Source organism: Dicentrarchus labrax, unplaced genomic scaffold, assembly GCF_905237075.1.
Source record: "Dicentrarchus labrax unplaced genomic scaffold, dlabrax2021, whole genome shotgun sequence".
Taxonomy (NCBI): Eukaryota; Metazoa; Chordata; class Actinopteri; family Moronidae; genus Dicentrarchus; species Dicentrarchus labrax.
In genome coordinates this window covers 13865766-13891500 of record NW_026136714.1, presented here as the reverse complement: position 1 = coordinate 13891500, position 25735 = coordinate 13865766, and the positions used below count along the sequence as shown (strand labels likewise).

The window sequence follows — 25735 nt, the reverse complement described above, 5'->3', positions numbered from 1 at the left end:
ATTAAGACCTGGTGTGAATGTGACATTTCTGGATGAAGAGACAAGCACTGAGATAGCTCCACGTGGGCATTCCTCTGTTTAGTTCATCATTACTTTACAGAAAATGATTTTTCCTAGTATTGTTTTCCAGTGTTTTAATGTCTCATAATCTTAAGGTCTTATTGGACCGTGATTTATTTCCTGACTGCTACCTGTACCAACACACCCACACCAACGCGGCTCTTTGAATTTTCTTAATGCAGGACAAATAGTCTGAACATCCACTTCGTTCCTATAGGAGAAACAGCCTCCTTGGACTGAAGGAGGGAGTAAAGGAGGGAAAAAAATCCTGATTTGCTACATTCATGCAAGGAAATGCACCTTATTTATGATGACTTCTCAAACAGAAATTAAGATGTGCTTTACAGGAACAAGAACTGACAGAGAGCAAAATAAGAGACAGTGAAGACAGTATATAAAACCAAGCTAAATTAAGTGTACAGCCCACAAAATAAAAGGTATAGGATCAAGAGTGAGCCAAAGAAAACAACAATGAACTTCTTTAATAATGATAAAAGAATATGAATATAAATTGATAATGTTATTGTGTCCTCTACTGTGGAGCAGTCTTCAGATATAATGAGACACAAGACTTCTACACGAATATACAACAGAATGATAGAAGTTTCTGATTTCTCAAATGCTACACAGTGTGCACAGACACACACACACACACACACACACACAGGCACAATAAAACTTAAAAACTTCTCTATTTTTCTCCGAGACGCACAAACTACACGTCACTTCACTATACTGCAGAAGATTGATTGGCACTTGTTGTCGACACTTGAGCCTGATTTTGTTCACTCCATGTCTGTCTCGTACGGACTTTGCAATGCATATTTTAAGATTACTTCACCCAGCAGACAGTTTCACACAGACACTAAACAGTCTCGTCCCATTTCTCTTTTTCTCTCTTTGAATTTATAGGCAGCTTTGTTGTTATATTAGGATTGACGTAACATTTCTGGATATAAGACAAATTCTTTCTGTCAGTGAATTCTTTATAGTTTGATGTTGAGATGCTTTTGGTTGTTTGTAACAATGAAATCTCTCTTGGGTTATCACAATTTCTCATTATTTTGCTTAAGTTCTCATTCTCTGTCATTGTGTTGCTTCACTTTCTTCTCTTCTCTGGCTTTCATTTTGCCGCTCCTCATTTCTCTCATATCTATTTCTCCCCTCCCCTCTTTGTTTTTGTCAATCTCTCTTCCTTGTCATCTTTTACTCCCTCTCCCCTTCCTTATTCCCACCCTGCCTTTCTTTGCTTTTATCATGAGAAGTAAGAAATTCAGTTTCTGAGGAGCACTCAGCAAAAAAAAATTAACTGCTTTGACAAGTGTTTTAAATCAATGCTATTCTTTATTGCACTGAGGCAAATCATTTCTGAAGAGTGCCTTTTTGCGTCCACCCAGCCATATACTCAGAAACTTGTGGTATGAGAATACCACTGCTCAACGTAGTGCACAGTGGTCTTATATAAACTGAAATTACTGACACCATGAACCATTTAATGGTTCACTCAAGGACACAAAAACAGCTTAATGCTTAAAATCATTAAATTGCTCTCCTCTTGACATGACTGCAGCCACAGTTGTTCAGCTAGATGACACCACGTGAGTTTCCCTCTCAGCTTTAGGCCGAATAGACTTTTTCTAACCTGACTGAACCATCTGTCTATCACTGTCTATCATGGGCGATGTTTTCCATTGAGAAAATCCTTCAGTGCCCTTATTTGCACTTCTCTCAATGAAGAAATACTCTCCAGTTCTAATATTAACTAGAACTACCCACCCCTGTAGCTGCCAGTACTTCCTCAAAAGACGCTGATTGATCCAGTACCACAGTAGTTGGGCCACAAACCCATAGCTTTAAGCCTGCTCGTATTCTCGTGTGAGCTCATGTTTTCGTGATCTTGCGAATCCAGCTGCCTCTCAAGGTTAGACTTTTTCAGTTTGGTGCTTAATTATTCTAAAGGGAAATTCCGGTGTATACTTTATGCTGCAACTTGGATTTCTGATTTTGTAGTGTCGGCCTTCATTTCTATTTCTAGTATCACTGTGTTCATTCTGGTAAGTCCTGAGATCTGGACACAGGGTAACACCACTAGCATGAAGTCCAATGGGGAAAAACTCATGAGCCAATCAGAACAAGACTAAGCCCTAAGAAGAATAAACCAAAATAAGCCTTGCAATAAGACAGCACTGCGTTGGTGGGGTGAGATGATGAAATATGTTCAAGGGAGTTGGAATAACAGATTAATGCATTTAAAGGCTTATCATATGCAAAAACCCAAGTTAGGGAATCACTGAAGACAGTAGGCTTCATCCTCTGCTGATCAGCAAAAGCTGTTATCTACCAGTTGATTTCAAAGTAAAACTCAAGTCTTTAATCTTTGTCTTTACTTCCAGATAAGTCTGACTAACTTTGTCGAGGTTTGTTTAAAACCTGACTGCCCGTGTTTTTGTGTTTCTTTTTAGCTATGCTGTCACACTCCCAGATTTCAGAAACTAACTTGATGAGTACAATGTTATTATTAGAATGAGGAATGAAGGCCGAAGCTATGAAAATAATACCCAAGTTGCTATAAACCAGAATTTCCATAACATTGTGGTATCCTCACTCAGTTTGGGCTTGAGGGATTTTGCTGTAAACTATATAGAGCTTCTTTCACAATTATCCCTCCTTGACTTTGTTCATCTTGGGAATTAGTAGTAAGTAACCTTGTCAAAAGCTGTTAGACTTGTACCGAGAGCTGCAACAGAATATTTAGTCCCACTTTTCAGCAGTTATTGAAGGATAAGTTTGTAGAAATTTCCTTGATTTCTTTTGTGTTTATTATTCTTTTGTTAGCTTATTCTCTCTCATGTGTTGGGTCTCCCTTAGTGTGTAGCCTATATTGTAATAATATACTCTGACATGTAGTGCATATGGAACACCAGATGCAAGTGAATTTCTGATCATCTTGAAGGGTTAATCCTGTTTTCTGTATCCTGACACACAGAATTTTGGCACTGAGACAGATAAGAATCTCTGTGTGTGTGTGTGTGTGTGTGTGTGTGTGTGTGTGTGTGTGTGTGTGTGTGTGTGTGTGTGTGTGTGTGTGTGTGTGTGTGTGTGCGTGTGTGCGTGCGTGCGTGCGCGTGTGTGTGTATGCATGCACATACTGCTAGTATAGGGCTGTGATCATGAGGATGATGCATCCTATCCCCATTAGTGTTAGCCTAGATCTGTCAGAGCCTCGTTGGGTTACTGCCTGGCAAAATCTCAACCCTGAGGAACAATGGGATGGGCTAAACACGCACACGCACACGCACTCACACACTCACACCCTTGTGCCTGTGTTCCCAAGACAAAACAGTGTTTCACACGCACACCCAGCAGTGCCTGGAAATTCTTGTCAGTACGCCCTGTCAATCTCGCATTCACGTAAGCACAAACACACACTTTCATCCTCAACCCCTGTGTAACAGACAGGAAGTGTTACAGTCTGGTTTGTTGTCTTCACTTTATTGTAGCTCAGTTTTGATCGACATCATATTTCACACACTCAAAACTGCATTTTTGGTTGCCCTCTGTCTCACCTTTGTCAGACAACAACAGAGACAGCTCAGTTAGCTGACGAGTTGCTTTATTTTTCCAACTCTGCTGGTGTTGTTACTGTGACCCAAGCACACCAAAGACCATCAACCCCAATAACTGATTATGCAGTGCTGGTTTCTCCTCATTATTATAGTGTTTGCTCACAGCGGAGATCAATAGAAAACTGAATGGTGTGAACTGAGACTCAGATCAGTGCCGTTGGAAGCACTGGGTGTGTTTATCATTGAGTTAATTTAACTGCATGCCCAGTTTTTAGTCCAAATCAAACAATTTCCATACAACAACCTTGCTTACTCTGAGAAATAATTTATCAGCTTGTAGAGCTACTTTGATGTGCGTCTCCTTTTCATTGTATCTGACTCGCTAACAACACTTTAATAAGTTGTCTTATTACCTGTCGTTCAGCGGCTGTCCTTGCAGCTCCCTCTCAGCCGTAGCTAAATTCAAGGCTGCCCTACATTTTCCTCATGCTGTGGAGGCTTTGACAAGAGATAACAGTTTCCCTCTGTGCTCTCCTTTATGGACTTTTAACGTTGCTTCTAATTAATATCTTTTTGTCATTAATTTACTGTGACACATGGCCTCCCTCCACCCACCCAACCAGCAAGTCGAATAGATTCAAGCCCTAAAGCCCTATTTAGTCTCCAAGCACCAAACTGCAGGGAAGAGATCTGCAGACTGGAGTGTATAATCGGACAGCTCCCATGTGGCTCTAACGTCTTTTTAGCACATATTTCTGTCTTTTTTTTTTATGTTTGTTTCTTTGTGTCTGTCCTTTCCTTTCTTTCCTCCTGTCCTCCTTGTTGGTGCCAGGAGTTCAGAGCTATTATCAAAATTCAGCACAACGGCTCTTAGTGCACTTTGGTTGGCCACAAAACTGCTCTTAACATTCTGTGCTACCTAGAAAGCATTGCACACATTTTAGCTATTTTCTCAATGATGGGTGTTGATAAAGTGTCTCGCCATTACGTACACTCATGGGGCCTTGGTTTCTGATGGGGTGATGATGGTGATGATAGCAGTCCAGTGATGGTTGCCCTTGGTTTCTTGTGTTTGTCTGCGGAACCTCGGGTCCCTTGATAGTTCGTCAAGCCTGCAGCCTTTTCAGAAAGGAAAAGAAAAAGAAAAATGCTCCTTGGTGAACCTGTAACCTCCCAGGTGAATAAGCACATAATGACACTGTATAAATCAGTAAGAATTGACACAGGGCTTGTCCTGGCCCTGAAAATAAACTTTAAAATATTGGAGCAGTGTTAAAAAAACTTTATATATCCCAGCTTCATTAGACACATTTATCCATTTTATTGCTAAAAAAGTTCCTTAAGGTACATTTGCACTATCATTGTAGTAATATTGATTTAATTCCTTACTTTATAACAGACACTATTTTCTCTTGTCTCCTTTTACTTTGTTGAAATACATCTTGCTATATTAATATTATAAAGTTACATAATTCATGATAACTCTGTAGCTCAGATTTAAAGAAAAGAAAAAGACAGAATTCAGAAAGAGGAAACACAGCCAGAACAATGTTTTTTGCTCTGTATCATCTTGTTTTTTTTAAATGGAAATACTTACAAATAATGGACGCCGCAATTTTTAACCTTATTTTTTCTTGGATGCAAAAATCCACATGAGGCACTTGTTAGCTTGTCTTTTTCCGTGTATGCTAAATGAATCAGTCTACTTTATCAGACGGAATAGACAGTGTGTTTTCCTGATAAAGTAAAAGAAGCAGTAAAATAAGTCGTATTTCAAGTACATGGTACAGCTGGGCTGGAACTCTACTCGCTTTTGGTATCTCTAATTCGTAGTACCACTGACCAAGGTGATACCAAACATAATGGAAAACCAAAAAAGAGCGAGCAGAGTCATTTCGAGCCGTACCATGCGGTGGAGAAACGTCTGTAGTTTCCATCGTGTTTCCATCTTGGGCCTAATTTTGTGTATCACATTACGTGCTTTTGCAATGTTACTGCTTGTGTCCGTTGTGGTGTCAGTGTTGAAACAATATATTGTAACATACTTAAGCAAGGGCTACATATGATGTGGCCAGTCTCTTTTTAAAAGCGAGCCAAACAGAATGGAGAAAGAGCGATGAGTTTTCCCACCACAGTGGACAGTGACTTTGCCTTCAGTGTATTTTTAAACACTCTGATGGATAAGACTTAGAGGATAGTACGTGCTGGCCAGAGAGCAGTAATAATTGATGAAGGTTTTTATAGAAAGCACAAGAGTGAAAAAGTCTTGGTCATGACTCTTACGCATGTGCTCTTATTGCTGCTTTTTTATCCTCCGCTCTGTTGTTCTGGTACATCTCTGGACTTCCTATTTCTTATTTGTTAGGTTGTTTGTACCCTTCACTCTTAAACCTCTCTGACCCTCTCTAACCCTACCTTTCTATCTCTCTCTCTCTCTCTCTCTCTCTCTCTCTCTCTCTCTCTCTCTCTCTCTCCTGTCTCTCTCTCTCTCATTGCAGGTTCAGGAAAATGTCTTTGTTGATTTTAACCACCAGGAGCTGCTTGAGTTCTACAACAAGGTCTGTTTTTTAAAACAGTGTGTGTGTGTGTGTGTGTGTGTGTGTGTGTGTGTGTGTGTGTGTGTGTGTGTGTGTGTGTGTGTGTGTGTGTGTGTGTGTGTGTGTGTGTGTGTGTGTGTGTGTGTGTGTGTCCACTTTGATGTCACATTGCATATATGTCTTTGTGTTTCAGTTCTTCCATGTTGCATATCATCCTGATTGGCAGACATTGCCTGACAAAATCCATCTGCCTGCCTGTCTCCTTCATACTTTGATACATTTTGTTTCCTATTTCTCTTTTCTTTCTCTGTTGGACTTTGTCTACCTTTTCTTGTGTGTGTGTGTGTGTGTGTGTGTGTGTGTGTGTGTGTGTGTGTGTGTGTGTGTGTGTGTGTTTGTGTTTGTGTGTGTGTGTGTGTGTGTGTGTGTGTGTTTCTTTTGTGCATTTCTATTTTCCAAACACTCAAACATTTTCTCCCCTTTCTTTCAGCTTGAAATCGTACAAGGCCAGTTGGATTCCCTGACTTGATGCCTGGTGCTCTTTGTACAACCACACACACACACAAACATACATGCGCACACACACGCACACATGCATTGTTAGTTTTTTTGCTGACAGCTATGCCAGCTGTTAGAGGCCTGGCAATTCCATACTTGCTCTGATTTATTAGAGAAAAATGTCAGAAAATTGATGGAAGGAGTTTCTTTCCCTTTTGAGCTTCATGTAATTCAGTTTTGTGCTCATAACTTAGAGACGTCAGTGTGATAAATCAGATTTTACGCTGAGTATTTATGTCTTCATCAAGGGGATGGTGGGAAAATTACATTTGTCAATATAGATTGTGCTGAAACAAGTTTCTTAGTAACATTTTTCTATACCCTGTGAGTAACTTAATGTTTGATTGCCCTGTAACTTAGTTTTAATGATCTGTTTAAAATGTGCCAATTGTCAGCGATCATAAAAAATCATTTGCACCCTTAAAAAGAATGAAAAAATAAATGAAATGTTATTTTCACTTGAAACAAATGAGTTTGTTACTTGGACAATAAACTAGTGTCCATGCCATTCTAATAAAATCTGAAGTGGAGGTAAAATCCATCCAAGCTGTTGTTATTTAGTGAAGGCTCATTATTTCTCATTAAGACCAACCTGGACTGCTGGTTCAACAGATGGGAGTTCTGGGAGGCACAGCGGACCTCCAGTGTCTGTGTGTGAGTGTGTGTGCGCGCGCGCACGCACTCATGCATGTGTCTGTGTGTAGATGAGTGCATGAATATGTCCTTGTTCATGCATCTGTCCTAACTTTTGTGTGTGTGTGTGTGTGTGTGTGTGTGTGTGTGTGTGTGTGTGTGTGTGTGTGTGTGTGTGTGTGTGTGTGTGTGTGTGTGTGTGTGTGTGTGTGTGTGTGTGTGCATGCACATAATTCTTCTCTTCTATTGTTTGTATCAAAACTTTAGAAGTTCCCAGGTGTTATTCTCCCAACCCCTCAGATCTTCCCAATGACTCTGCTTTTAGATTTGTCACGTTAGGCTTTTTATCAAAATTAGGAATTTACCTTTGTGAAGTGTAATACACAATGTGTTGGGGTCAGATTTCCAAGCAGAGAAAACCAACTATTCACTTGTCCGCTTAATTATGTGCCAACATACATTAATGAGCACCAACTAGGAACTTTCATTGTCTGTTGATTCTGGCAGCTCCTGTGGACAAACCCTCTTTGGTTTTGGAGTGAGTTGCTGCTCCAAGTGATCAAGTTTCTCAAGGTCTTGTTCACAAGCAGGGGTAACATCAACAGGTGGTCAGGTTGGTGCGGTGTTGGCGGATACCGATGTTTTAAGGGGCTAATTTTTAAGCAGAGTGAGGAGCCGAAGGAGTGAGTTGAGGTGGTTTGGGGACCCGACCAGGATGCCTCCTGAATGTTTCATGTTGGAGGTATTCTTGACACGTCCTACTGGGAGGCAGACGCAGATCACACTAGAGAGATTATATATCCCATCTGGACCGGGAACGCCTCAAGATCCCCCAGGAGGCGCTTGAGGTCGTGAAGAAGGACATTTAGTCTACTTTTCTTAGCCTGCCGCCACCGCTTCACAGACACGGTGGGGAATGGTTAGATGGATCAAAGTAAGTATGAGATTATACAGATTTAGTCTCCTGTATAATTGAATTACTCGTGTCTCTTTGCTTTATGAACCTTAAACCTTGTTCACAAACAAAATTTTCATTTCAAAAAGTTGTCCCTTCAGTAGTCAAACAACTTTCCCATGTGGTTCTGTTGCTTTTTATGTCTAACCTTAGCAGGTGGCAAGCTGTGTGATAATTGGCTTGTAGAGAGGACATAAAAACATAAATACACACACACAAGCAAACAACAAAAAACTCCCACTTCCACCTTGTAAAATGGATGAATTCACCACTTTTACTATGAGAAACCTACTTACAGCTGCCACCCTCAAAGATACTAAAAATATTAAGGCAGTGTAATACATCAAGAGAAGACAGCATTCTCTTTCTCTTCCTCCTACGTTATAGTAGACTCAGAGTAAACCTTCGAACATGGATATATTCTCTCTCTCACACACGAACACGCGCGCTCGCGCACACACACACACTAGATTTGCTAAACAAAATAAGAAAATGACTCATTGGGTGACTTAACTGTCCCAAAAAACAGTCTGAGCCATGTCCTGAATCACTTCTGTCCTGAGTGCTTTTTTTTAAAATCCAATTGACAATTTTTGCCACCATGTGAAAGCGCCTGCAGCCAGAGGGAGCGCCGTGTTCCACAGCATGGAGAACAGATGGCGAGGCCGAGCAAGGATGGCCGCCTGGAAAAAAAGAGGAGAAAAAAAGAGACTCTCACACTGAGACTCACACTGAGATCAGGCAGAACACAGCACACAGAGTCCCGATGAGAGCGATAGGGGGAGTGTGTGTCTGAGTGTGTGTATTTATGTCTGGTGAGTTGTGTCTCTGCGTGTACTTGTCAAAGCTGTTTGCATGCTCTGGTGTGTGTGATGAGGCAAACTAAGTTAAGCTGGACACCACACAAACATACACACCGGTTTTTGCAGAGCGGATAGTCTGCGCGGGCTGTTGTGCTTTTCCAGCTTTAATAAGTGTCTAATGTACTCACCTCACTGCGAGGTCCTACAGAGCTGACAGAGCGTGGTCACAGATAAAAGACATTGATAGTTGGCTTCTACGACACACAAAAGCAAGCAAAAAGTTGAACCCAGTGCTCGCTACCCATGTTAAGCAGGTGTTTTCCACCACTGATTTATATAAAAAAAAACTCTCCTGGGTCTCATGATGGGATGTGGATGGGAAAAGCTTTTTAAAAGTAAGATAATAACACCTGTTGATGTTGTTAAGGTAAACAGAAACCCAAATTAGAGAGAAAATCCAACTCAACGCAGCATAGCTTTACCCTGTTAAGTGCTTGGACGCATCAGAAAATGACAGGAAGGCTTAGTGACACAGTGACTTGCGGTTTTTGGACACTTTTAGACTCTGGTCCGCGCTGAGGGAAAGCCCTGTCACGACTGTTTGCAAGTGGTCACCATAGCAAATTTGCATGTCAAAATTAAATTGCATGTGAAAGCAACAGATAAGTGTGTGCTTGCTCTACAAGGAGATACAGTCATTGAGGCAATTCAATTAAAATGAACTGATTCCAAAACCAAAATTTAGATGTTATGTTTTTATGGTGGTGTGACTGAACCCTAAGAGCAAGCACAGTAGTCATGCATGTTTATTAAAACCGACTTTATGTCCAACTAGCTTCCATCCTTACAGTTTTATGACCGAAATACACTGCTGTGTTGTTCACGGGCTAAATCTACAAATCACTTAGCTGATTCGAATCATTTTGTTCAGTTCATTTCAAAGATCTGTAGCCACTGACCGTGAAGATAATTACTTCTTTAAGCTAAGCGGTGGAATCAATGTTCAGAGGCACTTCAGTATGTACATTCAGTCTGTCTCTGGTCTGTCACATTTAGTTCAGTACAAAACTAGCCTTTACAAGCACTGTACAGAAGGTTAATAGCTCAGCCTATTATTTTTTACGACTGAGTTATCAGATGATGATTGTTTCTGTGGCTTTCGTGGTCTTTTAATAGTCTTTTAACGAGGGAGTGTATCATGGCTGAGTTAACAACGGTGCTCTCAGTCACCAGTGAGGGGAGCTGCTTAAAGCTACTGATTTGGTCATCGACAATGGTGACTCAGTTTTGTCAAATTCGTTGTTTAAGACTCGTTCGTACATGTACTGCACAACTCTAGCTGTGGCAGTTTTTGGGTGTTTTTTTAAAAAAATGCAACCACCTTAGTGTGGACATTGCTTCCTACCATCGACAAAACACTGAATTGTGCATTCGTGAGCACTTGAGTGTGTGTGGACTATTAATACTACATGCTTCCGTTGTGTATACAGTATGTTCACGTGTCTGTTCTCCATCTCTGCAACTATGCTTGTCTTGTGCCTGTTTGACAACCACTACTTTCAAAAAACAAAGGAGACACGATCATGAGTGCCTTTTGTAAAAGATTAACAACAGACCAGAGTCACAACAATAGTATTAAGCTGCACAGATAGCACCAGTCTGCTTTTATGAGGAACAACTCTTCACAATGGACAAGCGAGCTATGAGCAGTTAATAAAAAGTGAACAATAGCAGAGAGGTAGTCACAATAAATCTGTGTTGTGTCAAGAACTATCTGTTTTGCATGCCATTGTCCCTTACGTGTGTCTGGTTAATAAAATATTTATTACTGTGCTCTCTAGCAGAAAGAGGTGCTATAACGGGACACCAACTGAATAAAAATTTGGCCAACCTGCTACACCTTTGTCAGTATTTCCCACATTTCTAAAACTGTCTCCATAATTCAGTCTATTTACATGAACATGTGAATAACCAGATTAAGGTAATAGTTCATTTAAAGCATTTTCATGGTTCCCAGGTTCCCAGGAATCCAATTTCCCCGGTATTCCTAGTTTATATGATGGTTTGACAGTTAAGTTAATGAAACTGTGTATAAAATTACTTTGCATATTTTGGTTCATGAAACCAGTGAAAAGAGTTGATGTGTACTGTATGCATGCCACTGTGATTCAAAAGACAGACGTGTAAGCCAAGCCTCTTAAACAGGTTATACTTATTCTGATTTATAAATACCTGAATAGGTTCTAACTAATTGATGGCTGTGGAACATAGATTTACATTTACTAATGTTAAAATCTCAGACATGTAACCTTTAAGTCCAAGTGAAGTCACAAGTCAAATTCAAGACTGGACTTAATAATACATCCATCCAATTCTTGTCCCTACTTTGACCCTTTCTCAAGAAGAAAACCCTAACCCAATCACATGATTCTAGTAACAATGGACCGACTGTGTTACAGCTAATAACAGCAACTGATAGGTGCACAAAATCAGACTAGGCTTTTCTGCTGGTCTGTGCTGTTTCTTCAGGCGTGTTAAGACATGATGTTGCAAAATGTGAAAAACTTTCAAAAGCTGACAACTGTAATATAATGTTTCCTGAGGCCATAATACATTGGAAGCATTTTCAGGCACTGTACAGTCTTTTACAGTAGATAAGCAAATTCACCTGCAACTCACCTTCAGCCTTCTTTCTGTATCTTTAGATACTCCTCATCCTCATTTTCTATCACTTTGTCTCAGTTGTGTGATAAATCTTCTACTAACCTCTACTAATTTCGAAACTAGGAGCAGCACTAAACAAGGAATGAGAAACCAGACATACTTGTTGAGAAGCAGATATTTTTTTAAATCTTTTTTATGATTTCATACTATGATTGTACTGAAAAAGAGCAGCTTCTCACATCAGCACAACCATTAACTAGCATCAGTGCGCTGTCAGAGCTATGTAACAGGACACAAATATTCTGATAATCGTATTCATCTTTATAAGAAGCAGAGGAACACAGGAGGTATTCCGTTGTACCAAAACAGTGCACAATATTTCTAAAATTGGATGACTAAATTATTGAAGCACTGAGTTGTTTTGGATTCACAGTCCAAGTTCTTTGGCACCCAACCAGCTTTCTCCAAGGAGGTTTGGAAATGGGTTGGCACTGCAATCACTAAGTTTAGAAATGGGGTTAGTAACCTTAATATATTTGTATTAAACTAGATGAAGGCATCTCTTTTGGTCCTACGCCACAGCCATGGGGTTTATTAACATAAAGACTGATCCCAGCCCAACTGGCATGGATCAAATCTTAATCTACAGTGCAAATTCAAACCAATAGATTAGCAAAAGACTATGAGACAAACATGAACCCCCAAGATGGATCAGCTTTACACAAACACTATTAAAAGAACAGCTTAAGCTTAAGCCTACAAATTTGTGCTTTTACCAGCATTCAGTTTTATACCACGTATATTATGGTCTTGTCATTAGGGCAATGTTACACTCCTTTGTCAAGGCTTGACTTAAAAGACACACCCACTCTCTTGTTTTTCTATCTAATCTATTCATATTTGTTTTGAAATTTGCACTTCAGTCACTTTAGTTGACACTGTCGTCATACACACTTCTTATCATACTCTCTCTAGTATGTCTCTAGAGCATCAGCCATACAGTTGGCACTGCATGCAAACGTATGTTCACACACTTACTTACAGTAGGATATCTGAATTTTAAAGACATGAGTTTTTGTTTTTTTTTGCTGTTTTGATAGTGCCGGCGGCGGTAAGGTGGTCACATATCATTCCTCTGGCCTTCATCCTTCAACATTTATTTCCAGCAGAATAGCCGCATCAAATATTCAGTGCTGCTCTCTATTTGTTTTCCTGCCAAAATGACCATTCTGCTTTCAGCCCCAATAACCCACCTGTGGTCAGTCCCCACACAAACAAATGTTTTGCAAATGATCAGTTTTCCCTTCTGTTCTAAAAATGTATTCTTTTCAACTACGTATTTCTGCCTTTTTTTACACTCTGTTATTATCCTTGTAGAGTTGTGTCTTGCTTCAGGGCACAGACAGAAAAAGTTATAACCCCAGTGTCTTCCCTGCATGTTTATATGAAGGTTGCTGACTTGAATGAAATTTCATTTCATTTTCCTGAACTGAACTGGGACACCTAGCTTCTCCCTGAAACGTGTCTTCTTTTCTCACAACCTTATGATCCTACCAACATTCTCCCACAACTTTCCAACTCCAACTTCACTATCTATTCCACCCAGCCACAAGCCCCACTTGACCCAGCAGCCTCCCATTCCTGTATAGATAAAGACACTTTACCACCAGCTCCTTAAAGCTTCTTTTCTCCTCTGTATCTTCAGGCCCAAAGTATTCCTCAGGACAGGGGTTATTATAGCTCTTTCTGCCTCTGTCCAGTTGAGCCACACTGTCCCCTCTTTATTCCTACCATCAACTTTCAAAACTGTAGACCTTAAAAATCATTGGAGACTCTAAGCTGCTCTGACATATAAAGTTTTGTTTTGTCTTTTTAGTTTGTTTGCTTTATCAACCCGAGATGTGACTACATAAGACATCTGCCAGTAACTATGACAAATCTATTTCACTGAATTACAAAACATGTCACCAGCGTCAGTTGTCATCTCATTAGGCAGCCTGCTTCTAATTTTCTATGGCATTTTGCTTTGTGCTGCAGCATGTCTAAAATTAGCCCACATCTTTGTTTTCTCTGCCCCAGGAGCTGCTTGTCCATCTGCAGATAAGTTGCATTAATGGTTTTTGAGTTCAAGCATATGTAGAAATGGGACAAATAAATGTCAATGGATTAATAGTAAATTTATGGTACTTATATGCAACATGTTGGAAGAGTTCAGTATGTTAAATGGGTTGTTTTTCTCCAGTGGAATGCATGAAAGGTTTGTTTTATCCCATTAACTACAAATCATGTATACTTATATTACTGCCAAGCATTTTCCAAAACATGAGTTTGTTGATTTGTTTTCTACCTTGCAGGTAGCTATCAATTTTGTTTACGATAGTCTATGAAAATTAGCTTAAAGAGGCTGGAAACTGGCATGAGATCCATCACATTTGGCAATGAGTCACCACTCTGAAGACTCCTTAATGGTGCTGGTGCTTTCAAGGATGGTCTGACTTCTCACGTGTTAGAGACAGCAGCCAGTAAGTCCTGCATTTATTAGGAATAGTTTCAAGACATCAAACTCAGGAGAAATGAGCAAATATGGACATCATGAATAATGTATAATGTGGATGTGAGAGTTTCTTGTGTTATAAAAGCACTCAAAACTCAGAGAGTCCATGAATTTAACAGAAAGTAGTCTAAAGTCTTAGCTCTTAAATATTTACCATGAGATATATCAGTTAATTAATGGACGTTGTTAGCCTATAGTCAGATCTGTGACCAAACAAATATTGGCAGACATCTTTAATGTATTCCACAAATGCCTTTGTGATTGTTGATTTGAGTTACTTATTCATTTGGTTTTTCTGTGATCAGTTTAGGCTAAAAAAAAAGTTTGCCATTACACTAGCTGTCTGAGACTAGTGTGTTGCTATGACAACAACTGTACTTTTAAACGTGTGGACTTTGTTTACTATATTATTTACTGTGTTGTACTTCCGATGGTGACATAATGTTGATCTTTCAGTGGTGATACGTTGTTTGTGTCTATGTGTAATTTGACAATTAGTCTATATTTCTGTGAATCCAGTTCTTACTGTGGGCTACTAATTCATCTTTACAATACCTTTACAACTCCTGTCTTTAACCTTTAATGACAGTATGTTTAGCGAGCTGCATGGCTGTGCACCTACAGCACCTGAATACCGAGGACTCAATACCAGACTAAATGTTCTGACATTTACTTTTTTTAAAATGGCTATACTTGAAAGTATTGTACACTTTGAAAAGTGGCTGACAGTAAAAGCATAATGTAGCCTATACTTGAAGCATGCAGAAATATACATATTGTACTTTTAAGTTGTTAGAAGTTCTCTAACTTCAGTATGAAGCACAGCACAGGCAGCACCACCACCGCACAATCTTCGTCATTCAGAGGTCACACCCCTGCTGCCGTCCTGCTGTCCCCAGTGTTTGAAGCAGATACATCATTATCTCTTTCAAACCAACTTCCTGTCCTCCTCTTCATCCCTGCTTTTTTTTCAAAGTCTTTGCTCCTCCAAACTCTTCCAGCCATGACCATGATGTCTTCCTAAAACTCTCATCTTTCTCTGTCTCTCTCTCTTTCGGCTTCCATGCTCTGCCCTAGCTGGCTGCACAGTTGGCAAAATGAATAGGCAAACTCATTCAACTAGCGCCTCTCTGTTGGTCCACTGCCTTAGGTGGCAGCACTGGGCACCCAGCCTAGTCTGGCTCAGTCTAGTCTGGTTTCCACTACGGAGCCAACCGAGACCTGCCAGGCCTTACTCAGGATTCACATCGTTTGCTTTCCCTTCACTCCCCGACATTTTTTCTTTGAGTCATCTTTTTATCTTGCTGCCAGCTGAGATGCTTGGCCAGATGGGCCGATATTCCAGTAAACAAGTTGCAATTTTGATCTTGTGTTATGATATTATGGAGTCGACCTTGGCGCAGGCAAAATGCACCTGGCCCAAATAAACTAGGTTTGCTACTGCGGAATGAATGTTTTTTTTTTTTTTTTTATTACCGTTTTGTCTGATGTATTATATATACTGACGGAGCAGGTTAGCCTGACATGCTGTGGTCCACAGAAGTCCCCGATAAGTCTCGATACTGCATGTCCCCTTGATTTAAGTGGATATTTATCTTTAGTTTCAGCTTCTCTGCATGCACTAAGGCAGTGGTTCTCAAATGGGGGTACGCGTACCCCTGGGGGTACGTGAAGGCACTCCAGGGGGTACGTGAGATTTTAAAATATACATATATTTAAAAAGTAGCATCCATGCAAAAATCCTTTAAAAATAATTATTTAATAAATATTTCTGGAAAATATAAGTATAAGTTCATAAAATGAATTTTATATTATTAAATATTTGCAATAAATTTAGTCATGGATTATTAACATTTAAAATGTTCGAAATAGTTTTTTTTTGTGTGTTTGGCTGCCTTTTAATATCTTATATGAGAACAAGGAAAGTGTCTTAAATATTGATCACTACAAAGATTATATCACACAGACATGGAGCTAATTTAGTGATGGAATAAAGTTACTTATAAACAGAATCCTCAGGATTCAGGGATAAGGACAAGACTACTTTTGCAGAGTCAAATCAAGTATATTTCCCACAAATCCAATACAAAGCAAGGCACAGGCAAGGTTACTCTAAAATGTATAATATGTTACATATTGTATAATAATGTTACTGGCTGGTCCTGAATAGGGCTTTTTCTAATATGAGAATCTTGGTTACTTGTTACTTGGTTTCTTCCTGTGGTAACAAGCTAGATAGCCTCACATGCTAGCATTAGCAGATTGGGTTAGGGTAAACACACAGACACACACACACACACACACACACAGACACACACACACACACACTGTGTACTGTGTCATTTTGGTTTTGAACAGGCTGTAAAAAAGACACAACCTTCCAAACTTTTTATACACAGAGTATTGTTCTTAATGCAGCCCCGTGCACATCACTTCAATATGTAAAGAAATCCAAATCTTGACCCTTTTGAAGGGTTGCAAAGCCATGATTAGCAATCACTCTTTGGGCGAGGGGTTTAGGGGAAATTTAGGGGGAAAGATTTTTATATTTCTAAAATGCTTTTGGGAAAACTCTTTGCCTTTGTCTTTTACCACCACCTCTCTCTGAACATTTGGTCTGTTCTGGTTCCTCACAAAGAGGTCACGTTCTGAGCAGCCAGTGTCTACTGAAGACATCTCTAGAGCTAACTGGCACCGCCAAGACACGGCAGCACTGTCAACACGCACTAGACTCTCTCTGTCTCCCTGGTCATTCTTTCACAGCCTTCTTTTACCCCACTTGCTCTGCCTCTTTCTTTCACTCTCGTCATCCTCACAAACCCCATCATGTCCTGCCTTGTCTGTCGATACGTGTGACATCACTTTTGTTGTTTGTTGTTTCTGTCTTGTCCTTTCTTTCTCCCTCTCTTTCTTCTCTTTGTTCTAAGCGTGTAGCTGTGGCAGATACTGCTGTGGCTGTGTCTTGGTTCATTGTTTGCCGTTTTGATGAATTTAAATTTGTTATGATTGGTGTTTGCATGTGATTCTGGGCCTTGTGACAGGTAACAGTCAATGGCTGTCATTGCTGTTTAGGGTCATGCAATGATGCAGGGTAACAAGTGGTGGCAGTAACATGCTGCCATGTTTTCTTTTTTTCATTTTTATTCCTCTCTTTGGTCCCAGTTGATTGTTGTTGACTCGCTGTTATTGCTGTTTTGACATTAGTCTTTATTCTTTCTCTCTATAATTGTTGTGTTTGGTGTCAGACGTGTGGCCCGACCCTTCCCTGACTTTGTTTTGTTGTTGTCCTGTTTTTGGTTTAGTGGTTATTTTCTTTGCTGTTTTTGTTGCTGCACGAAGTGAAGCATGCCACCACCCTGCCCTGTGATGTCCTAGGCAAGGTGGTATGGGGTGTGTATCTGCAAGGTGTCTGCAGCAGTGGTGTGTTGCGTAAACAGTCTCAACACAGATGGTGCAGCATGCCTCTACACATGGCAGGTTCGCAGCCCGGGGAGCTCACCACCCTCCTCCGTTCCTCCTTCTCTCTCTTTGCTCTCTGTGAACGTCTGTCACTCTCTGTGTTTCTTTCTGTCTTCTGCACCTGCTACCCCTGTCTCTATTGGTCTGCTGTGCTGTCTGTCTCTGTGTCTGTCTGTCTGTCTGTCTGTCTGTCTGTCTGTCTGACTGTGTCTCTCTATGTCTCTTTCTATGTTTGTACTGTCCAGATGCTGCTCACCAGTCCAGTCTAGAGAAATATATGCTGATTTAATCAAACAAAAGATCAATTGCTTGAAAAAGCCCCCAAATTAAGATATTTTAACTCATAAACATTATTGTGTCACATTAATAAAACATTGAATAGAAATATCTAAAGGTTGCCTTAGACATTAATAAATTGTTTTATTAAGTTCACCACCATTAAGTCTTTTTTCATTGAACTTAAGCCTGTCACAAGTCTTTAAAATTAATCTAAATGAATGTGTCAAATTTGACTGTAATTGACACCAAACTGGGGTGGCAGCTGGGGGTTTGGCCTCTATTTCTGCTTGTTATGATAACACAAGTAACTCACCAAAGTAATTGTTGAGATCAGCAGACAGAGACATTGCTAACACTTTATGTACAGATGAAAGCAATCATGCTCCCAAAATGTTGGTACTGTAATTGCAATGGAAAAGTGATGACAATCTATGCTGGGTCCTAGAAATGACATTTGTATCCCAGAAATTAGTTATATTTTAATGGAAAATGTTACTGCTGCTTAAATCATATTCACTGGCAAATTTTTTTCAGTGAAGGAGGTGCTATGTTTTTGTACCATACACAATTCGTAGGGAGGTAGTCGGGTTGGATGGATGCGTGTGCAAAGTGCAGGCCCTTGTAGCTTAGGGGTTAAGATGCTGACCATGAATCACAACGTTGAAACCTGCACATTTTTCGTGCCCTATCCAAATTCTTATTGGTGATGATTTCCACCATTTCTTGGTGAGTGCAATGTCGTTACAATATGTGCAGTATATTTTACCTTGTGGTCCTGTTCAATACACTCACTGCCTTTGGCTTGCGTTGGCACTGGCTTTACCGCACTTCTTTTTGCTTTGGTCTGCTTGTCGACAGTGATAGACAAATGAGATGAGGAAATGGAAAAAGCGGAAGCTTGTTTGCTTTTGCAGCATGTTCAACCTTAGAGCTATTAATTTTTTGGGGGGGTTGTTTCTTATACTATTTGGTTATCCTTTGCACATGTTTATATTTCATTTCATTTTGCATATTCAAATACTGCACATATGAAACGGAAACTCAGGAATGTTATGGATAGCTAAATAAATGTCTCTCCTATCAGCAAACTGTAATTTATGATATTCAACGATCCAAGCCAGCCAGAACAGCTTTCAATCTTGTGCTGAATTTTCCCAGATACATCCAGAAAGTGGTGTTTTCATTTTTATCGATGACACTTTAAAGCAATCAGACCAGCGCTGCTATTTCCTTTCTGCAATGGAGGAGTGAAATGGAGGGATGCAGTTAGAGGGTGGAAAGATAGGAGAGGAGGAGGAGGATGAAAAGAGGGAAAGTAGGACAGAGTGATGACTGACTGTTACAGCCTTCTGGGTAGTTTGTAGCTGTAGCTGGTCTTATGTTGGACCTGATGTGGAAGTTCTGCTCCCCAGTTCAGTGAACATGGTGTGTTATAAACCAATTCAGCCAATTCAGCACAGGTGTCCTGGAGTTATGGATAGGGAATTAGGTTTTCTGTCGAGTGATGACTTCTCTTCCAGTAGAACTTGCCAAGTCTGATTATGTGTTGTAAAGATGGATGTTTTACCTAGACAATTGGAAAGATAAAAGAAAATAATATCATATACCATTTGGAAGCAACAATAAACACAACAATAATACAAAATAGTATGTGTTAAACAATATATCATTACATTTATTTTTCAGTAAGAGATACAGAAATCCTCTGATATATTTGTTATGCTCTAGTCCAGGTTTTTAATGCCTGGCCAACACCGAAAACACACAGTACACATCATACACACATTTGACCTTGTTCTCAGCTCAAAGGGAATAAGATAACTTGGTAGTTATTTATAAACAGGACAAAAGCAGCTCAAAACCCAAAGCAGTGAATCATGTGATGAATTGTTCTGTTTACAGTCTGTAGTGACTTTAGAGCCTAGTTTTCAAATAATTTATTTCTAGTCCTGACATGAAGAGTCAATTCATCACTTAACTGATCAACAGAAAAATAAATGACAATCATTCTGATAATCAATTGCTTCTTAAGTGATTTATTAAGCACACATGGCACATGTGTTTTGATCTTAATTCTCAAATGTGAGAATCTTCTGTATTTAGTAAATAGTTTCATATTAGTTTAATTGAATGTATTTGGTTTGCTGTTAAGCTCAAGTTCAGTTCCATAAGAACCCATAACATCAATGAAATGAAACTATAATTTAAAAAAAATACACTTAAACAGATGTAATGAACATAATTAGTAATTTGCAACTTGTACACATATTTCTTGGCTAGAATTTCACTCAATGTGATCTGCAACAGGAGCAGGCCAGGCAACATACTGTAGATATGAGACAACAGATCAGAGGTCAGGGCTGTAAACAAGAACAAGGAACTATTCACTTCCTAACTTGTCACTCCAAATCTGTGTTCTGCAATTCTTCAGCTCCCAAATTCTACTGCGGGAAAAATGCTCTGTATTTCTTCAGCAGTGACATTAAATGAAGCACAGATGAGGACAGAGGTAGAGTGGATCCAGGGACAACCGTGTTACTATTGTGTAGAGCACGGTAATGCAAACTGACGTGCCTTTATTTGTTCCTCCCCATTCATCTAGTTTTATTTTCCTCATGCCTGTATTTGTTCATCTGCAGGTGTCTTGAGGTGAAAATGTAGTAATATCAAATTCCATCTTTACTACATCTCCTATTTTAATATATTTGGATCAAAACTGAGGCAATAGTAAACAGAAATATGAAAAGAGGCAGAGAGTAAGAAGATTTTCTCCAATTTAAGTTTCCTCTAAAACACTGCATTTTTATTAGGTTGTTTTCAGTGGGGAAATGGGAAATGTGGAGAGGGGGGTAGCACAGTAACATGCAAAGGTCAAGAGCAAGTTATGTCGCATCTTGTCTCCAAAAATCTCAGTCTAACCTTGAATTAGTAGGCTACTCACAGCTCTTTGGTTCAACCCCTGTTGTAGATTAAAATAATTAAATACACCACCATGTGTGGTCTGAAAGAGATATCTGGACAGGAAGTGTATTTACAAAAAGCTTCTTTTTGACAATAAAGATCAGCCACAGTGGAGGTTACGATTTAAAATGATACCAAAGGTGCAGCAGGAAACTTAACTCTATTTACACCCTGTAAATATTTGAATTGTCACAATTAAAATCTAAACAGGCACTTGCCATTTGTCTTTTGTTTCACTAACAGCAACAGACGTGTCAGTATATAAAAGCTATGATGTGTTGAGTCATTGAATTAATGTATTCAAAGTGTCCAGTTCTCATTGAGTGTCTCTGTTGTGAAAGTGCTACTTGTCAGCAAAGGATCCAATCTTCCTTAATGTCTCTAATTAGGTTTAAGTGCACTTAAAGTCAAAAAGAAAGAGCATGTTGACGGTGTGTATTGCTTCCATAATTTAACACATTTCCAGTTAAATCAAACCACAGGGTGTATTAGAAGGACACTCCACTGATTTAGCATTGCACTCCTATAACGTTGTTAGACTCACAATAGACTTTGTTTTATTGAAAAGGAATAGATAACGTCTTTTTTATCTTTGCATTCTTCTGCAACCCGCCCGCCAACAGTCCGGTCGGAGGTTCGGTTGTGTTGTTTTAGTAGCGGGTAATGTAGCCTTGATCCACTAGCCTCAAGCAGAAATGAAGAGCAGTCTACAGAGGTCTGGTAACCTCACTTCTTCTTCTTTCTAAATGCACATGTACAGATTTTTTTCTTCATTTTCAGCTGACATTTATCAGACTTAATCAACAATTTCCAGCAGTGCCCTCTGGAGCCACTAAAGGCTTTATAAAACTTGTTTCACACATGCATTAGTACTTCCCAAGACATATAAGAAGGAGGATTTGTAGCCTCAAAACCAGACAATCACACAGCTACACATATTAAAGGTAAATCCCTGAAGCCATGAATAAAACCCAAAAAGAATTGTTACAACAATCACATTTTTTAAAGATGTATTTTGGTCTTTTTTTTTTAACAGGACAGGTGAAGATAGGCAGAAAAAGTGGGAGAGAGAAGAGAGGCGACGTGTTTGTGATAATGGAGTATAGGACTTCCTGTGCCTCATTTTTTTGTTTTTTTGTTTCAGGGTTTTATTGAATGACGGAAAGACCTGAAGGTTTTTTGATTGTTAATATATTTTTGCCTCTCTTTAAACCCGACTGAGCAGGACTTTGATCCTGAGGTAGAATCTGGTGCTGATCATTATTGTGTCTGTGATGGTTGCACCCTTGGTAGACCTTGGAGAACGTGGTCAAAGTTTTAAGTTTGCATAATACTTAATGAGACAAATGACTGACAAGAAAACTAGGAAATATTTAATTTAATATTATTTTTAAAGACATTTCATAATTGGTTTTTTGCATTTTGTTTTAGGATGTGCCTGTTATGATGTGGAGAATCAGCAACCAAGGGGAACAAGTTACCTTTTATTGTAAATGTAACAATACTGATTATATGCTTAGTCCTCTTCTCCTGAGGACCATGCCTGTTTGTGACATTGTGTATATTTGGGTATGAATGTGAGAGAGAGAGCAAGGTTTCCCACCTACTAACCTGACCAGCTTCATTCATGTTTCATTTCAACCCTCAGCCCTAAAATTAGGATGGTTGCATCAAATCTTTAAACTCAGAGAGAAAGAGAGAAGAACATTTCATCCTTGGGACCCTATACTAATCCCTTTGACTGCTCTCTTCAACCCCTCCATTCCACACACACACACACACAAAAACACACACACAAACACACACCACATGGGCTGACTCTTCTGAGCATGCTGCCCCCATCACATTCACATTATTACACAGCAGCTAATCCTGTTTCCCAAATCCCAGTACCTTGGACTCCACAGAGAAAATCCTATTGGTGCTGCACATTTCTCCATATGCTTTAGCATACCGGAATCCACTGTCCTCCAGACTGCCTTTGTCTCCTTCAAGCCTGCCTTCCCGATGTTTTCAACTGTAAATCACCTCCTAAATCCCTGCACCCCAGCCATAATCAACAATGTCTCAAGATTATTATAGAGTGCATTGTTGTGCAGAATATCTCAGGCAGACAAAAACACACACAGACAAAGGGGACTCTCTGTCTTTCCCTGCCCGCCTGCACGCCAGTCTGTTGTTTTCCTGTAACTAACTTAGTGGTTTATTTATTGCTCTTTTTGTTTATTGATAAAGTTACAGTTAAGAATTCATGAGACTGGATTCGTTGCTGTGAAACTCGAGTGTTTGTTACTAAGAGAGAAGAGAAGATGGGCTGTCAGATCACCTCCATCCAATCTGTACGGCTTACTTCATAATTAATTGTGTGACGCTTGTGCTTGTGAGAGTTTGCGTATGTAATCGTGCGTGTATGTGTGTGTGTGGGTGTGTGTGCGTGCAAATGCAGGATTGTACGTCTGTCCAAATGTGTGATAACTGACAGGCTTTTCTCAGCAGCCAGATGATGCTTACTTCACTGTGTGTAGCAAGGCAGCTGCTCCAAGACTCCTGTGCCAACAGCATGGATTAAGTTGTCTGTGTGTGTGTGTGTGTGTGTGTGTGTGTGTGTGTGTGTGTGTGTGTGTGTGTGTGTGTGTGTGTAACTGAGAGTGTGAGATGGATATTCCGTGCTCTATGCTCAACTGAATACCTGTAAGTGCTTTAGTGCCATCGTGGGATTTCAGTAAGGTTGCATGTTTAGTCTTGTGCTCGCAAAGAACCATCTGTCTCCCAGTGTATGTCTGCCTGTAGTTGTTGAGGTGGGAGAGAGGATCCTATGGGCAGATTAAAGAGGTGTGTGTTTGACGTGTGGTAAGAAAGCATGTGTGCTCTAATGACATTGACAACAACACTAGGTAGGAACCATGCTGATGCACGATGAGCTAGAAAACATGTCAGGTTTGGGTTCAAAACAACAGCAAAAGAAACCCAAATATAAATGGGTAATAGTGTTATTATTATCCATTTACATAAATATATCCACAAATAGCAAATAATACATTATGAGTAAATTGGTTATCATACTTCACATAATAATGTTTGTAGGTCTATACAAAAAAAGCAACATAAATTGCTGCATTATATTGCACTAAGCCTATAATCACTCACAGTTTCCTTGATGGAGACCTGATAAATATTACTATTATGTTTTTAACAATAAAATGTTTGATAAAAGATTCAAACTGCCATTACAAAATTCTGAGAATTAACCTCTAAACTTAATAAATAATTCTTTATTACTGCTCCATCTTTATCGTGATAATTATCAATAAATCAGTAAATAAAAACAGCTCATTTCTTTTTATAGCCAAAAGAGTTGGAGGACTTTTTGAGCCCTTAGTAGAGTCTTGCAGTCTTCCTCACTAACTGCTTGTAAGGTGAACTGTAGTTGTTTACTATTATTACTTTATACTACTCGTCCTTGGCTACCCCTCATTTATTTTCACCAAAATCAACCTAATTAAGTATGTTAGGTTTCTTAGCATGTTCATTGCATGTTGCCTGAAAGGCATATTCTGGGGGCAAAATCACTTGCAACTGCTTCTAAGGCTTAAATGCTGTGAGCACATGCACTGGCTCCAGATAGGACCTTTCACGTCTTACAAGTTTTGCAGCCACTGTAGTTACTCCTTCACTTGTGGAATGGGAGAGTGAGGCGAGGGGGTTGTAATCAGCAACTAGTCCACTAAATGCCACTCAATCCTACACACTGGACCTTTTAAACATTTTGATCGGCTCAGTTTCTCCCATCTGGATTTTGGCAATTGGATAGTCAAAGGACACAGTTCAGTTGTGTTTTAGTGAAACTGTAAAAGTGAGGAGGTAAAATGTTTTATTTTAAAAGTTGAAATTACCCCCTTGCACACATTCACACACCTATTCACACATACACACACATATATACTGAGCCACATTCATTCTTCCTCCTCCATCATTAACCTCAAGTCTGACCTCCCTCAACCTGTTTTCATTTGGTCTGAGATAAATTTAAGTGCAGTTTTCATCTCAGTATAACCCTGCAGGTGTGGTTGATTCTCAATAAGCGGAAACACATACACACACACATGCACACACACACACTGAGTTGCATACTAACTTGTTGAAGCTCAAACATTTCATCGACCTCCCCAAAATTAATTAATTGGGTTCATGGCAGCTGCGATGGTGGTACAAAAGCCTCAGTGATAACTGGTGGTAAATTGGGAAAGATAAATGACCGTTTGAACCAAATTATATCAAGCAGATCACGCCTCTCCATCATTAAATCAAAGCAACACTCGCTGGTGTTGGCTATAATCAAGTCATCACTTCCTTTGCATTTGGTTGTTACAGATTTATCACATGTGAAAGCACCATTTATTGGGTAGAGAAGCTGTGTTTGTGTGGTTGTCTTCATCAAATATGAGGATGAAGGATTCTAGGAGCTTCACCCCATCCATCAGTGCTACCATGCTGTGGTCCTCTTCACACACTTGTCACAATATTTAGATAATCGTGAACTATGTGAGAGATGGTAAAAGCTGCTCTGCACTTGTTGTAAATGAGCTTGTCTCTGAGGAGTAAACACTACTGAGTTTCTCTCTGAATCAGTGTGTGTGTCGGTAAGTGTAAGCGTGTCTGATCGAATGTTTCAGACGGAGATATTTGTTCTCTCAGGCTTAGCAGAT

The 25735-nt window shown here is 39.6% G+C and overlaps 1 protein-coding gene across 2 annotated transcripts in view; it reads left to right on the top strand.

Moving 5' to 3' along the window:
• Positions 1–7262, top strand: part of commd10 (COMM domain containing 10) — a 53416-nt gene extending 46154 nt beyond the window's left edge. For both annotated transcript variants that reach the window (XM_051423053.1, XM_051423052.1), the window contains 2 exons: positions 6125–6184; positions 6654–7262. In XM_051423053.1, coding sequence (XP_051279013.1) covers positions 6125–6184; positions 6654–6692 — 99 coding nt within the window. In that variant the 3' untranslated portion in view covers positions 6693–7262. The remainder of the gene's footprint in view (positions 1–6124; positions 6185–6653) is intronic.
• Positions 7263–25735: the final 18473 nt, after the last annotated feature.